The following is a 16,613-nucleotide window of genomic DNA, read 5'->3' as shown; positions in this document are numbered from 1 at the left end:
TGTTGGTTGAACGACAGATGGAGTGAGCTGGGGGAGGGCAGAGAGTCTGTGTGAGGGGACCGAGTGCATCTGCCTCGGGAGCGAGCCGCAAAGCCCCTTCTGACCACTTGGTCCCAGGACCCTCAGCTTGTTGGCCTGCCTTCTCCAGCCATGGGGGGGCAGAGCCACATGGGGTCAGGGTGGGTCCTCGTGGGCTGCTCACCCCTCCAGTTCCCTCTCCTTAAATTGGGGTGACAGTCCCACCTCCAGAGTTGTGCAGACTTGCTTCGTTAATCCATTAATCCATGTGGCCCAGTACTGAGTTCGAGCTGCCCGGGGCTTCACAGGGGCGGGTGTGACGGGGCCCAGGGGATCCAGGCTCACAGGGAGCAGGCAGCACCAGTGTCCCTGGCCCTGCCCTGTGGCCGTCCTGGGCACCTCCTCCCTGGCAGTCTCATCTCAGCCCAGGTGAAGGGCTGGCACTGCCCCGGCAGGCCAGTGGCCCTTGGCCTCCTCGAGAAGCTTCCCAGGGCTGGCATAGCTAGGACGGGCCTCTCCTCCTCCAGAGAGGGCCACGCTGCCACCCTTCCTCTGGGTGTTAACCGGGTCAGCGACACCACGGAGGGTTGTCATGAGGTGCATGTGGCTTGGCCCCTGACTCCACAACCCAGGCCCAGTGAGGGGGAGACAGGCCCTGGGGACCACACCCTGTGCTGCCTGAAGGTGGAGCAGTGGCTGGGGCCGCCCCTGAGGGCCCAGGCCCCAAGCATCCTCATCCACAAGAGGGACAGCCCCCCTCCTGTTGGGCTTCCGAGGGGATGAGGTGAAGGAATGCGGGCACAGAGCGGCCCGGCCTGGGAGAGGGTGAGCACTGGCTCAGAGGCGCTTGGCTGTTGTTGGCCAGGCTGGCGGGAACTGGCATCTGGAGGGTGACACCTGGCACTCGGGCCCCTCCTTGCTGGGGTTTCGGGCCTGGGTCCAGCTCAGTGCAGCCATGGCAGGAGCCGAGGAGGCCTCTCCCCAGTGTCAGGGGCAGGGTTGGCCCCTCTCCCAGCATCCTTCTAGGAAAACCCGCCAGCCACCTGCCGTGCCGTGCAGACCTGGTGCGTGTCCTCGCCAGCCATGGGGCAATGATGCTAATCAGCTTATTAACCGGCCCGGGAGCTGCCCCAGGTGGAGGCTTGCAGTCGCGGGATGGGGCCCAGCCAAGCTGCAGCCTCTGGTCGCCCTCCGCTTCTGGCACTCCCCTCACAGGAACAAGACACGGCTCTTGCCGGGGTCCTGACTGCAGAGCCTTCTCTGTAATGTTTCTGTCTTTTTCTTTTCTAACGTAAGTGGTTTAATGCCACGACATGACAGGATCCCAGTTCAGACAACACGGGCAAAGCAGAGATGCTGTCCAGGGCCCGTCAGTCAGGACCTTCTGGATGTTTCTTCATTTGCTTTTTGAAAAGTCAAACACGCACAGGGTGAAAACCAAACCAGCAGAAAAGGGTTTGCCGTGAAAACCGAGGCTCTCTCCGGCCCCAGCCCCCGCCTCCAGCCCCCTCCCCAGAGTGGCTGTCATTTCATTTCTCCTGCATCCTTCCAGAACATTCCAAGCACCACCAGGCGTGTGGCTGTGCGTCCCTCACAGCCCCTTCTATTTACCAGTGTGGCCACCTCCTCTCTCTGCCCTCAGCCTTTTCCGCCTGCTCTTTTCTCTCCAGATGCCTTGGTGACAGTTCCATATCAGACCGTAGACAGGGAGCTCGTCTTGTTGAACCGTCAGAGAGTGTCCAGTTCACCCTCAGAGGCTGTGAGGCTCTAACAGTGGAGGAGAGCAGAGATCTTGAGAAAAAGGAAAAGGATCACAGATTTATAAGCCCAGTTTGGTTTTTTAACCTGGAATTAATACCATTTTGAATTATTGCTTAGGATGTGCAATTTAGAAAATACATTTGGGGCCGGCCCGTGGCGCAGTGGTTAAGTTCACACGCTCCACTTTGGTGGACCAGGTTCACAGGTTTGGATCCCAGGCATGGACATAGACGGCTCATCAGCCATGCTGTGTTGGTGACTCACATTAAAAATAGACAAAGATTGGCAATAGACGTTCGCTCAGGGCCAATCTTCCTCAGCAAAAAAACAAAAGAAAATACATTGGAAAATTCTTCCAGAAGAAAGAGAATAAGAGCAAAAATGATGAATTTGACTCTCCAAACTGAATTTCATCGTACTTCTTCCTGTTAGACATGTCATGGCAGCCCACGGATAGCGTCAGGCTGTGGGACCTGCAGGGGATGAGATAGGTGCAGACTTGAGGGTCAGGGGAGAAGGTTCTAGCATGATTTCCTCGGGTGAGCCAGCCCTCCACTGTAGAATTAGGATGTCCCACTAGAGTCCTGGAGGTCCTAGGGGCGGGAAGGTGACTTTAGCAAATGGACACAAATTAAACAGAACGGGGAAGGAATACTTCTGTCCTTTTGGCTCAGTTTTTCAGAGTATCTCTATACTTTGTTCTGTTTTATAAAAGTCACTTACGCCTGTGAAAGGAAGGAAGAAAGTAAGGAGGGCTGGAAGGAAGAAGGTAGGGAAGCTGGTCGGTTGGTTAGAAGGAGGGGTGGTTCCATGTCCTACACGTTTAGCAAGCACTGTCGGGGTGCACCCCGTGTGGCCTGCCCTGTTCCGACACTGGCCATAGAGTTCAGAGGGCTGCAGGGGAGGTGGGAGGAGTGGGGCCAAAACGCACAGGTACACACGGCAGATCATCATGAGGTACACACAGTGAGGAAGCAGCACAGGAACTCATGACCGTGTGCTCCTGGGCTGGGAGGAGCCCCAGAAGGTCCAGCGGTCAGACGAGGCCTCTCTGAGGAGGTCACACTTGAGCTAAGCTGGATGGATGAGAAGCTGCCAGTCATGGGGAATACTGGAGAGGGCACTCTGGGCAGACAGACCAGCCAGTGCAAAGGCCCTGAGGCAGGAACGTGCCCGGTGTGTTTAAGGAATGTTGGGAGGCCTGTGTGGGAGGAGATGAGGACAAATTGTTCAGACCTCATGGGCTGTGGTGAGGAACGTAGTCTGAAAGTGAATCCCCCACATATCCACCTTTTGAGCCGAGAGTTTGGTAAACTTGATAGGCCAAGCTAAGCGCTCTGTGAGTTTTGCTTTCTAAAAATGAATTCACACTATGCGTACCACTGCTTTATTCCCATGACGGGTCTGGGAGAAGCTCTCGCCGTGTCGCGCGAGTCAGCTCCTCTTGTCTCTGGCAGCTACAGGGTCTGGTCTTCTGGGGCCCCGCCCTTCTCCTGCCCACCGATTCTGTGCGCTTCACAGGCAGGACCCCGTGAAGTGTCCCTGGCACCCGTGGGTCCACACGAGCCTCTCTGAAGGACACACTCCCAGAAGGAGAGCACACTTTAAAGTTTCCAGCAGGTCTTGTGACCGTCCTCCAGAGGAGAGCCTGTGGACAGTGCCCCTTTTTGCGGTATAGGCAGCGAGGGCCCAGCCTGCTCCCCCCGGGGAAGACGGGCACCGCACATCGTGTGTCCTCGCTGAGTCTCATTCTCCCCGTGCAGGGGCTTCTGGGAAATGGCGAAATCCAAAGGGAACGGGGGGGTCAGTCCCCTCTTAGCTCCCATGGGAGGAACGCGTGCTCCAGGGTTTCTGCGTCTCTCCGTCCTTCTCTCTCGGATCTGAAGGTTTTCCCTTGCCCAGAGAAGGCCCTCGGAGAGCTCCCTAATGCAGCCAGACCCCCGGCCCAGGCGTTCTCATTTGGGAGGAGTATGACCTGACAAAGCCTGCCGCCCGCCCGCCCTCACTTTGTTAAAGTCCCAAGGCTGGCAGCTGAGGAGAGAGAGACGACGTCGACCTCAGAACCATGGGGAGCCCCACAGCTTCTGTCCCCACGGGCCAAAGACTTCTGTCTTGAGTTACAAAGTGATGAAGTCTAGGTGTCAGCTTTTGTAAAACTGGTTTTTGTTATCATTGTTGTCATAACATGTGATTCTGGTACAGTAAATTCAGACAGTTCAGAAGGGGATCAGATGAAAAAGTCCCGTTTTTCCACTTCCTAATGACTCCTCCTTTCAAGAGGTCATCATTGTTCCTTGTTTCTTCCAGAATGTTCTTTCCGCATATAAAAGCGTATTATTAAGCCAAAGGCGGCTATGTTCCACACACCATACGTCTTCTGGGGGCCATCTTTTGTGATAGAAACGTGGTGGTCCAGCACGGTGACCCCTGGAGGCTCTGCGGCCTCGTGGCCCTGGCTGGCATCTCGACTCCTCCGCTCAGGCCATGTGTCTTTGGACAAGTGTCATGTAGTCACTTTCTCTCTCCGTGCTTCAGTTTCCCATCTGTATAATGGGGGGCGGGGCATAGGAATAGTGGCTCCGGGGGAAGCTGCCGTGTGGGTTTAACAAGTGGGCTTACACAGAGCCCTCGGGATGGGGGATGGTGCCCGGCGCACGGCGAGGGCTGTGCCCCTGTTAGCTGTCATTATTTGTCCCCCGGTGATGGCGACACATCAAGTCAGGGACCCAGTTTTCACCGGGGAGGTAAGACCTGAGCCTACAGGCTGGGCCAGAACCAGAAGGCAAGAGGAGGCGTCGGGGGCAGTCTCAGGAGTGGAGGACATGGTGTCCCGCGGGCGCCAGCCGTGGCCGGGAGAGGGCCCCGGAGCCACGGGATGACAGCCTGTGGAGCCAGCAGAGGGCGAGGGAGCCGCCGAGCAGGGTGGGTGCTGGTCAGGGTGCTGGTCACCCTCCGGTAAATGGTGAGAGCAGCCCTCACTTTCCAAGCGTCCACGCCATGTGAGGCGCCGGCCAGCCCTGTGCAGCAAAGCCCCCAGCTCTGCGAGGTCAGGGTGTTCTCCCATGAGCAAACCAGCATCAGAGAGGTGGTACAATCCGCCCAGGGTCGCACAGCAGGAACAGGCAGAGCCGGGACTCAGACGCAGGCCCATCCACCTCCAGGCTCCTGCTTTTAACCCAAGGCTGTGCTTCAGTGGCTTTTAGCCCACAGAGCATTCTGGAAGGTGGTACAAGGTCGGCTTTGGGAATGCCGAAGAGGGGGATGGTGGTCGGAGTGGCCAGGCTCGCAGGCCAACTTCTGGAGCGGGAAGTCCAGTGGAACAGTGGGCATGGTGGCTGTTAGGGCTCTAGGCTCCCGCTCAGGGCAAGCCACCCCATGATGCATGAGCTCTCCTACCCCACGTGACGGATGAGGAGCCCAAAGTCAGGCAGGTCTGATGACAGGCCCTGGGGCACCCGGGCCGGGGCTGCTGCCTGGGGCCCTACACTTCCCACAGGGGCCAGTCCTCCCCAGGGGACTGTCTGTTTGGGAGGCCCCATCCCTCCTCTGTGACTGGAAGCCCTGGTCTTGGCCCCCCCATCTCTCACCCAAACAACTGCAGGAGCCTCCCCGCTGCCTCCTGTCCCCACTCCCATGAGGGTCTCTTTTCTCTCCAGCAGCCAGAGCCAGTCCTCCCAAAGCGCAGATGAGGAGCAGCACTCCCCAGCTCAGAGTCCAGGGGCTCCCACGTGCAGCCAGGTCCCCTCTGAGGCTCACCGTTCCCCCACGTCTGCCCCCACCCCTCCCGGGCCCCTCCCTCCACCCCTCGCCCTGCTCACACCCTCTGCCCCCCTGGGCCTCACCCCCCTCACACCTCCTGGCCTGGGATGCTCCTCCGCCCTGTGGCTCCCTCCCTCCCTCCAGGACCCTGCTCAGCGGTGACCTCCTCAGGAAGGCCATCCTCCATCCCTGTGGCTCCTTATCCACTTACCGAGCTCTCTTTTTCTTCAAAACCCTTCTCTCTACCGCACCTCATGGGGTCTCCCTTTCCATTCAGTTGCTCATTGTAGGGCTCCCCTCCTGGAGGTTGGCTCCACGTTCACAGCTGAACCCCGCGCCCCACCCCCCACCAGAGAAGGTTCCCAGGAGGTATTTGTGGGCTGAGGGAACGAGTGGACAAGCGGAGTCCCGCTTCTGTCGCACTCCGCCAGGTGAAGTGGACACGGCTGCGGCCACTCGCCCAGGGCAGCCAGCCTTCTCGGGTCAGGACAGCTTGGAGAAGCCACTCGAGCCTGCCCGAGACCCCCTGACCCGACCCTCTCGTTCCAGGCAGGTGGACACCAACACGAAAAACGTCTTCGGGCAGCCGCGGCTGCGGGCATCTCTCCGAGACCTGCGCTCCCCGCGGAAGAACTACAAATCCACCATCGAGGACGACCTGAAGAAGCTCATCATCATGGACAACCTGGCGCCCGAGCAGGAGCGGGAGGCAGGCGTACGTGGCAGGGCCGGGGGCGGGAGGCGGCCAGCTGCCTACGGAGTCAGGACGTCACATGGTTCCGGGACAGAATCAGTGTGAACCGGCCTGGGCGGGCTCGTGGGGAAGTTATCCCAATAGTACCACATGTGGCCAGAAAAGGACGCTGTCGTTGGTCCTCATGTCCTGCTCCTGGGGCCCAGGGAGCAGGCGGTGCTGGCCCTCCAGAACCTGGTGGGCCACAAGTTGGGGAGGTGGTATCCCCAGGGGGAAACCAGGGTGCTTTCACCAGAAAGGGGACAGGGTTGGACGCTGGGTGCGTAAGCGCCACTGATGACCAGGCCGGGAAGAAATCTCAGAGCACGGTGACCATGGCCAGGCTGTGACGCGCCACACGTCCACCCTGTCTCGGCAGCAGTCGCCACAGAAGAGCCTGCAGCGGACGCTGTCGGATGAGAGCCTGTGCAGCGGGCGGCGGGAGCCCAGCTTCGCCAGCCCTGCCGGCCTGGAGCCCGGGCTGCCCAGCGACGTGCTCTTCACCGGCACCTGCGCCTTCCCCTCCAGCACGCTGCCCGCCCGCCGCCAGCACCAGCACCCCCACCCCCCCGGCCCCGGCGGCCCTGGCACAGGCCCTGTCCCCGGCAACGGCTTCCCCGAGAAGAAATGTGAGCCGGGACTCTGGGGGTGGCAGGGGGCGACCCCAGGGCTGGGAAGTGGGGGCATCACCACTGGAGGTTGTTGGTGTCAGTGTCAGCTGAGGGAGGGATCTGGGGGGCACATGAGCATGGAGGGGGGGCCTGATGGTTGGGCACTGAGTGTCACCCTCGGGGCAAGGGATGTTAGCCGAGCATCTAGGGATCACCTAGCATGCAGAGCGCCCAAGGATTGGGGTCGTCTGAGACCAGAGAGAGGACATCAGACTGGAGAGCTCATCGTGGGGCCCTGAGGGTGGGTGTCTATTTGCTGCTCCCCACTCCTGGTTCCAGCACCAGACAGATTGCTTCATGAGTGTTCACTGACTTAGCTGACTCACCCGAAGTCTGCCACCTCTTGTGGGGGGTGCAGGGGTGTGACTCCCCCACCCCTTTGTTCATCCTCAGATATTTACCGGCTGTCCCTTGTGAAGGGGCACCGTGCACGCAGCCCCATCAAAAAGCTGAGCGCTGGCTGGGGGTGGCCGTGGCTTTGTCCACCCTGTCGTCCCTTATCCATGACCCCAAAGGCTCCAAAACTGAAATGCAGCACAGAAGCTGGGGCCAAACTCATTGGGTGGCGAGACCCAAACCTGGGCCGCCATGAGGCTGTTTCTGGTCCTTTAGCCCACTCAGTGTCAGCCACCATCACTGCTCCCCGCAGACACTGGGGTGTCAACTATGGGGTCCTCCCCAACCTCTCTGGGGGTGTTAGGAATATACAGCATCAGCACAGCTTTCTCAGATCCAAACAGATCATGACTTCAGAGATGTGTGCATCCCAAGGGTTTTGGTTGAGGTCCCGTATCATCTATTTTTACTTTTTTTTTCCCCCCAAGGAAGATTATCCCTTAGCTAACATCTGCCAATCTTCCTCTTTTTGCTGAGGAAGACTGGCCCTGAGCTAACATCTGTGCCCATCTTCCTCTATTTTATATGTGGGACGCACACCACAGCATGGCTTTTTGCTAAGTGGTGCCATATCCGCACCTGGGATCTGAACCGGCAAACCCGGGCCACCGAAGTGGAACATGCGCACTTAACCACTGTGCCACCGGGCCGGCCCCCCATATCATCTAGAAGGAGCCTCTGGTACACTGCTCTCCAGTGTCTGGGTCCATATCCCTTGTCCTGGTGTTTTGGGGCCCCCCGGCCGCTGGCTCCTGGTGGGGGTCCGATTGGCTTCCACACACTGCACCTCCAGAAATAAACTTCTGATCCCACACCCAGATCTCCCTGTCTCCCTTAGTGCCAGCGGTCTCCCACTCTGCCCAGGCCAGAACCTCGATGACATCCTGGGCCCCCCCATCACACACCCACACCCACTCTCCAGGAAACATTTCTCATTCTGCCTACAAAATAGATCCGGGAGGGGCCGGCCCGGTGGCGCAGCGGTTAAGTTCACATGTTTCGCTTCAGCGGCCCAGGGTTCGCCGGTTCGGATCCCTGATGTGGACATGGCACTGCTTGGCACACCACGCTGTGGCAGGCGTCCCACATATAAAGTACAGGAAGATGGGCACGGATCTCAGCTCAGGGCCAGTCTTAGCTCAGGGCTAATCTTCCTCAAAAAAAAAAAAAGATCCAGGATCTGCCCACTTGTCCCTCCACAACCCTGCCTGCTGCTGTCCGCCCTCGTCTCCCTCCTGGACCAGCACAGCCTCCTCTCCATCTCCCTGCTCCCCCCACTGCAACACACACACACACACACACACACACAGCCTCCTCTCCATCTCCCTGCTCCCCCCACTGCAACACACACACACACACACACACACACACACACACACACACACACACACACACACACGTCTGTCCCTACACATAGCCAGAGGGCGCCTGTGAGCACCCATGTTAGGTCACGTCCCTCCCTGCTCAGAGCCCTCCCGTGGCTCCACGGGAAGGGACAATGTCATCGTGGCCCACAAGGCCCCACACGGCCAGCCCTGTCACTTCTCTCACTTCACCTCCCTCTACTCTCTCCCTCTCGCTCTGTCCCAGCCGCACGGGCCTCCTCCATCTTTCTGAACCTACAGTCACGTTCATGCCTCGGGGCTTTTGTACTGGCTGTTCCAGTTGCCTGGAATGCTCTTCCCCCACGGATCCTCCAGCTCACTCACTCCCCTCCTTCAGAGCTTTATTCAGACACCACATTCTCAGCGAGGCCTCCCCTCGCACCCTCATTAAATTGTACCCATGTGAGCATGTGACTCCCCTCACCCTGCAGGGCATCTCCCTGGTGTTTTTCATCTAATAAAGATCACGTGTTTATCTCACTGTGTGTAATATTGTAACAATCGGGTATAAAGTGGAACCTGACATGTCAGTTGCTTCGTCTCGCCTGCCGTCCTCACCGTCCCCGTCTTTGCTCTCCCCGCCAGCCACCATCTCGGCCTCGGAGCTCTCGCTGGCTGACGGGCGGGACCGGCCGCTGCGGCGCCTCGACCCCGGGATGATGCCGCTGCCCGACACGGCCGCCGGCCTCGAGTGGTCCAGCCTGGTCAATGCAGCCAAGGCATACGAAGGTAGGCGCCTTCCACCAGCCCCGCCGGATCCCTACCCTTCTCCGTTTCAGAAGGATCAGTGAGGGGCCTTGGGGCTTTGAAGGGGGACGCATTTGAGTCCCAGAATTGGGGAGCAGGCTTCACGTCCTACCCTGTCACTTGCTCGCTGTGCAGCCTGGGCGGGTGTCTTCATCTCTCTGATCCCCAGTGACTTTGTCTACAAAACAGGGATGTGACTGTTCCCACTGCCGGGGCCGCAGTGAGGAGTATATGAAATGCTGTGTGTGAAACGTGTCAGACACAGAACGAGCCCTCAACAGACGGTACCTTGTATTATTACAGGGCAACATTGCCATAATCCAAACTGTGTTTAAATTTGCTCTGGTTGCAACTGGCAGCAAACCCAAATTAACGATAACTGAAACATGCAAAGTTTTGTGGAGGTAAAAATTCTGGGATGGGGGACTGGCCTAGTGGTTGAGTTTGCGCTCCGCTTTGGCTGCCCAGGGGTTCATGGGTTTGGATCCCGGGTGTGGATATGGCACTGCTCATCAAGCCATGCTGTGGCAGCATCACACATAAAAAATAGAGGAGGATGGGCACCAGACATTAGCTCAGGGCCAATCTTCCTCACCAAAAAAAAAAGAAAAGTAAAGGAGAGGAGTAATCAGAAGAATAAAAAACAGCAAAGAAATGCTGGGGGAGATGCCAGGGTGTGTTGAAACTGGTGATGGGTTCAGGAGGACTCGTGATGCTATCTTCTCTGCTTTGGGGCCACGTTTGAAGTTGTTCATATAAAAATATTTTCAAAGAGAATATTAAATCCAAGGCAGAACACAAGAGCTATGAAGGATACTAGCGAATCAGGGAAATTTTAAGATGATTCTATTAGACAGTGTATGGTATAAATGTTAAATTTCTTGAACGTGATAGTGTGCTGTGTCCTTACTTTTTGGAGAAGTGTAGTGAAGTCCATGACGTTGAGAAGTGTATTGAAGGGACCATGACGTTGGCAGTTTACTCTCAAATGATTAAGGGAAAAAATATACACACACGCCGATAAGGAGAGAAAGAGACACTGTGGCAAGATGTTAATAATTGGAGAGTCTAAGGAAAGGGTGTTCAGGTTTTACTGTGCTGCTGTTTACGCACAGAAATGTAAACAGTTGCTCGCTGGCGGTGTGTGTGCGCTGCCCCTGGCGGTGCCCTCTCCCCGGGGCACACGCACAGACCTGCCTGCTGCCTGGGTCCACGTGGTCCCCTGTCCAGCTGCCCCGGGGCTCCCTGACCCGCTTTTCGAGGGCAGCAATTCCTGCCGTCACAGGGCGATCACCTCACAGTCCAGCTAAAAATGCAGGTGCTCAGGCCGCACCCAGAGCGTCACGTGTCTGTGGTGGGATCCAGGGATCCCCGCTTTAACTGGCAGCCCCCCGTGACTTCTCCCCCCGTATACACGATATTCTCTGCTGCACTTTTCCTTTGAAATTTCGCAGACACGCTCAGAGCTAGAGCGTAGCAAACCCCCACCTGGCCATCAGCCAGCTTCGACCCGGTCCACTGACTCACTGATGACACCAGGTCACTGGCGCTGACTTGGGTTGGGTCCTTCCTCACACTGTCATTTCACTCATTCCTCTGTGCCTTGAGTTGGGTGTAAAGTGGCCATTGGATCTAGAAGGATCCGAATCAGGGTGGGGTTTGCTGGTTCTCCTTATTTGGTTTTTTGGCAAGAATCCCCCCCCAGGTGCTTGCGCCATCTCACAGAAGTGGCATGGGGAATGTCTTGGGGGTGTGCAGGGGGAGGCGTGGCTTGTTGGTCTGGGGGCCCTGCCAACCCCACTCCCCCCTCTCTCCCCGGCAGTGCAAAGAGCCGTCTCGCTCTTCTCTCTCAACGACCCAGCTCTGAGCCCGGACGTCCCACCTGCTCACAGTGCTGTCCACAGCCACCTGAGCCTGGAGAGGGGGCCCGCGACCCCCAGGACCACCCCCACCATGAGGTGAGCTTTCCCTGGGTGCACCCAGGGGCCCGGCCACCCAAGGCCCAGGAGGCGGCCTGCCCGTGCAGTGAAAGAGGGACACCGGGCAGGAGGCAGGTGCTGCAGTCAGCCCGCCACCCGCCAGGCAAAGCCAGGAGCATCTCCTCGCACGTCACTGACAGTAGGGGCCCCTCCCACCGTCTGCCCAGCTCGGGCCCCCGCTCTCCGCCTCAGTTTCCCCTTTGTCTGCTCCTGGGTCTCCTCCACGGATTCCTCAATTATGCAAACGTTCGCCTGCCCTTTGCCTTCCCCCGCCCCACAGGTCCTGTGCTGGGCTCTCTGGGGACCGGCCCAGGCCCTGCTCACGAGGCTCTCGGGGGCAGGAGGACAGAGACAAATGTTGTGCGTTTGTCTCCTCCCATTTAGTGCTATGTGTCTGTCGGCACTCGAGTGGCAGAGACTAGAATTAAAAAGCGGGAGAGAGAATGGGCAGGGCGTGTATGCACGTCCCTGGATCTCAGTAGTGCATTTCACACTCAGGTGCACTCCTGGCCGTGCCCGGCGGCCGGGCCCTGAGCTTCGGGCGCTGTGAGCGCTGTTCCAGGGCGGCTTTTCTCTTCTTGGTTTGGCTTCCCACGCTGGCTGCAGAACTCAGCCCCCACCAGAGCTGTGCCCCTGGGATGGCAGGACTAGGCAGTGACTGCCAGTGCTGTTGCAGCCGGGGTGGGGACAGGGCGGGGGCAGAAATGGAGGACCTGTGGCCTCTGGGCACACACCTTCGCCCCCTTTGCCCCTAAACTGGTGACCTCCTCCCCCCGCCTCCACCTCCCCTGCAGCCCCTGGTCCCCAAGGTCCAGGACTGTGACGGGAGGAAGGGCTGGGGGGGCGGGAGGGCCGAGTGCTCCCCGCTCCCTGGGCCGAGACCCCTGCCTCCCTCCTCATCTGCTGCAGCCCCTGCTTCGCCGCACCCCCAGCGGCTGTGTGCATCCCTCAGTGCTCCCACGACCCCAGCCTCACCCACAGACTGCCCTCGCTGGGTGGAGCGTGGCGGGAGGGCTGGCTTCCGGCTTCCCCCGGAGCTGCTCCTCCCAGCGCCCCTCGGGGCTTTGCAAGGAGAGGACTCCCCAGAACCTTGGGGGCAGAGGGGCCTGTGCCCCATGTTCCTCCTAGCTCTGGGCCTTGGGCCTGACCCTGTCCCCTGTCCCTGCAGCGAGGAGCCGCCCCTGGATCTGACAGGCAAGGTGTACCAGCTGGAGGTGATGCTGAAGCAGCTGCACACGGACCTCCAGAAGGTAAGGCGACCAGGCAGCCACCTCGTGTGGCACTCACCTCCCCATTCCACTTCCAGACGCTCTGGGGGCCAGCGAGACTGAGGCCCATGTCCCAACCCACCCCTTCTATTCCAGGGAAGGCCGCCACCTTTGAATGTAGTCAAGACTAAAGAGAAAAAAGTGACAATACTGGCACCAGCCCAGTGGCATAGTGGTTAAGTTCATGCACTCCACTTCGGCAGCCCAGGGTTTGCAGGTTCAGATTCCAGGTGTGGACCTAGCACCGCTCATCAAGCCATGCTGTGCCAGGCATCCCACGTACAAGATAGAAAAAGATGGGCACGGATGTTAGCTCAGGGCCAATCTTCCTCACCAAAAAAAAAAAAAAGTGAAGGCTGGTAAGCACACGGAGAAATTCTCGTTCATTCTTGGAGGGAGAATAAATTGGCTCAACCTTTTTGGGGGGCAGCTGGACAATATTTATCAAAAATGTAATTGCAGGATGTTCATTGCTGCGCTGTTAACAATAAAAAGTTGGAGCCAGTGCAGCCGTTCCTTCACAGGAGAAAGTTATGTGAATGACAGGACACCCATGCAGCGGAATATCCTGCAGCCAATTAAAATAATAGCAGAAATCTGTATATTTACCAACATACAAAAGAAGTCCAGTAAGTAAAAAACTAAGCAAGCAGCAGCACTGTTTCCTGGAACAGCACACACTTAAATGTTTACCATCCACGAGTCAGAGGGGCATGCAGAAGGCAACCTTCCGGATTGTTCCGCATCCTCATCTCCAGGGTGTGGAAGAGGGAGGAGAGAGAGGTCAGAGGATGCCGACTTGTTGTTTTATGTACTCTGGGGTGAAAGGCAAATGGTGGCAGAGTAGAAGGTGCGGGTCTCAAGCACAGGACTCCAGGGCCCGGGTTCAGCCCCACCCCACCGCTCGATGCTGTGTGACCTCGGACAAGTCACTGCCCTGGGATGTCCGTGATCCTGGAAGGGCGTCTCAGAAGAGGCCGTGGAGCCCGTGCGGCAGCCCCACACCCACTTCCCAGCTCCACACCTGCTCTTCCGGGAAAATGGGGGTGACAGCAGTCCCCAAGTCCTTGGGCGGCTGTGAGGGTGAAATGAGGTGACGATAATGACAGTGGGGTTTGGCAAACGGTTACTCCACATTAGGCTGTGTCTCAAGAGGTTGGCATATATGTCCTCATAGAAACCTCAGCCACTCCTCTTAGAGCTGAGGGACCCAGGGCCCAGAGAGGTGCAGCGACCTCCCCAGGGTTGCTCAGCTGTCGAGAAGCAGAGCTGGGATGGGAACCTTGGCAGCCTGGCTCTATCCCACAGCCGAGCCGGGGCTCCCCAGCCCGGGAGCCACTGGCTGTGCCGCCCGCTGATGCCCGGCCCCACCCGCAGGAGAAGCAGGACAAGGCCGTGCTGCAGTCGGAGGTGGCCAGCCTGCGGGAGAACAACCAGCGGCTGCAGGAGGAGTCGCAGGCCGCCAGCGAGCAGCTGCGCAAGTTCGCTGAGATCTTCTGCAGGGACAAGAAGGACCTGTGAGACGGAGAGGCCGCGGCCCCTGCTCCCCTCTCCCTCAGCTCGCTCCAGGTTGCAGGCGTGACCAAGAGAAGCCAGCCAGGGCCCTGCCGCCCTCCCGGTGGACACGGAAACCCCAGACGGCAGTGGGCCCTGAGCCAGGCCTCACCGGGGCTGGGGGCCAGGGTGGACTCATGGTCCCCAAGCCCCAGAGGGTGACATGGTCTCAGGCCTCCCTCTGAACTGCCCGTCTCCGCTCCCTGGGGGCTGGGCTGTGCCCACAACACCCCGGGGGCCCATCCTGCCCTCCCCATCCAGCCTCTTCCTAGGACCAAGCCATCGGAAGCTGGAGGAAGGGGAGGGAGGGCAGGAGCGAGGCTCAGACCTCAGCACTCCAGGAGTTCACGACCAGCTGGCTTCCCCACATACGACAGAGTCTGGGCTGCATGAAAGTCACAGCGTGAAAGCCACCGTCCTTCCCCGAGGCCCCGGAGAGAGGAAGCCCCAGGGGAAACAGTGCCCTTGCTCCAAAAAGCACGGACATGACCCCTCCCACCCCATCCTTCCGAAAGCAGACAAGAGCACTTTCTTAGAGGCTCAGTGGTTTTCTTAGGGGTCCCAGGATGGAGAGCAGAAATCCCAGCATCCAGAGGCAGCGTCTCGGAGGGAGCGCCCTCTTTGCACACGTGGGACCGTTTACACGGTCTGTTTCTATCGGCCCTTGCCCGCCAGCAGCCTCGGCGCCTGGGCCCCTCCACTTCCAGCTGCTGCCCACCAGGCCCGGGGCAGAGCCCCCCAGCCTCACCGGCCCCGACCACGCAGCGACAGCTCTGGGCTGGAGAGAGACAGCCTTCATCTCTTCTCCGGGTCTGCTTGCCCTTCTCGGCCCTGCTCGCAGGCCCCCCCCACCTGGGGTGGCCTCCCCGTGCGCCCCCACGGGGTGCTGCTTCTCTAAAGGCAATAAGGGGCAGCTGGCCAGCAGCCAGGCCGGTGTGGTACTACACTGTTCACCCAGGAAACAGAGTTTCTTTTTTTCCTTTAAAAACAAAACAAAAAAATATATATATATTTATTTTTTCATGTAGAGTTGCGCCAGAACAAGTCCTTATGGCCACAATCTGTGGATCCCCCCAACCTCCAGCTGAGGATCAAGGCGCGTCCCCCGAGGGCTGGGGCTGCACAGAGGACTAGGAGGGACAGACAGGGTGGGCGGGCGGGTTTCCCTTAGGGGGAGCCACCAGGCAGGAGGTTGTGCGGGCCTGGCTCACGCTGGGAGCACCAGGCGGCCAGCCCTTGTCCAGAGATCCCACCGCCTTCTCTTTGGGGCCAGAAACCTCAGGGAAGGGGGTTCTGGGGACCACACAGGACAGAGGCACTCGGGCAGGTACCAGGCTGGATGAGCAGGGGTGAGAGCAAAGGGCGCCCCTTTGTGCCCCCCTGCCATCCCCCTCTGCCCGCAGCCCCGCCCCGGGGAGCCCTCAGCCCTGCCGGCTCCTCCATCCCGGGGGGTGAGGCGGGGCCACCTCGGTCCTCAGCCCTGGCCAACTACTGTGACGTCTCTGCCCCTCTCCCTGGACCCCCTTTTCCAGAAGGTTCTCCAGGATCACCCCACCCCCCCTCCTCGGACCCTAACCTGGAGACCACCCTCCCCCCCTTTTTTAAGTCATCTCCTCACCTCTTCAGATCATTCAAATCATTTTGGGGACCTAATCGTGTACATTGACAAGTGTAAATTATGATTTTGGGTTTTGTTTTCTGTTGTTTTTTTTTAAGGATCTCTGCAAAACAAATCTATTTAATTTGAGATTGGTGTTCTATCCGACGGCTGAAGAGAGCGGGAGCATTTTTTTCATGTGTTGATTTGTTTCATTTGGATTTTTTATTTTTATTATTTTTTTTTTCCTATTCCTGTCTTGAGATTTTCTGGCATGTTTCTGGAGGTTTCAAAGGAAATAAATGTTTCATAGAAACGGCTCGTGTGCTCACTAGCTGGGCAGCTGCCTGGAGTCACTGACGAGAGGGTGTGGTCCAGCGTGGGCCCCCTCCCTGTCCCCGTCGTCCCAAGCACTGTGACACACACACACTTCCCTAAGAGCCCGGGAACACCAGCCTTGCAAATTTCTTTTCCTCGAAATCCAGACAACAGAAATCTATCACGCGGAATGTCAAAGTCCTTAAGTTAAAAAGCAGGAGATTGTTCCCCGGAAGTCCCGTACCGGCGGCCCGACAGCCAGACCCAGCCCACGGAGTTGTGTTGGCTTTAGAATTACTGTCCCCTTTAGAACTCTGGAGACCGGGTATCAGGAAAGCCAATCTCCAGCTCAGTAAATGTCTCCTTCGCAGCAAGTCTGGGGCTGAGTGGCCGGCCTCTGGGGCTGGGCTGTCGCCCCCACCAGCCC

At 58.4% G+C, this 16,613-nt stretch overlaps 1 protein-coding gene across 6 annotated transcripts in view; it reads left to right on the top strand.

Moving 5' to 3' along the window:
- SIPA1L3 (signal induced proliferation associated 1 like 3) overlaps positions 1 to 16,187 on the top strand; it is a 216,704-nt gene extending 200,517 nt beyond the window's left edge. For 5 of the 6 annotated variants that reach the window (XM_046680688.1, XM_046680682.1, XM_046680686.1 and 2 more), the window contains 6 exons: positions 6,088 to 6,253; positions 6,651 to 6,900; positions 9,309 to 9,452; positions 11,293 to 11,428; positions 12,618 to 12,699; positions 14,095 to 16,187. In XM_046680688.1, the coding sequence (XP_046536644.1) occupies positions 6,088 to 6,253; positions 6,651 to 6,900; positions 9,309 to 9,452; positions 11,293 to 11,428; positions 12,618 to 12,699; positions 14,095 to 14,238 (922 nt within the window). In that variant the 3' untranslated portion in view covers positions 14,239 to 16,187. The remainder of the gene's footprint in view (positions 1 to 6,087; positions 6,254 to 6,650; positions 6,901 to 9,308; positions 9,453 to 11,292; positions 11,429 to 12,617; positions 12,700 to 14,094) is intronic. The other variant, XM_046680687.1, reaches the window with a different exon arrangement.
- Positions 16,188 to 16,613: the final 426 nt, after the last annotated feature.

The sequence above is a fragment of the Equus quagga genome, chromosome 13 (genome assembly GCF_021613505.1).
Source record: "Equus quagga isolate Etosha38 chromosome 13, UCLA_HA_Equagga_1.0, whole genome shotgun sequence".
Classification (NCBI taxonomy): domain Eukaryota; kingdom Metazoa; phylum Chordata; class Mammalia; order Perissodactyla; family Equidae; genus Equus; species Equus quagga.
Note: the sequence above shows the minus strand (reverse complement) of the source record. Positions and strands in the feature narration are given on the sequence as shown.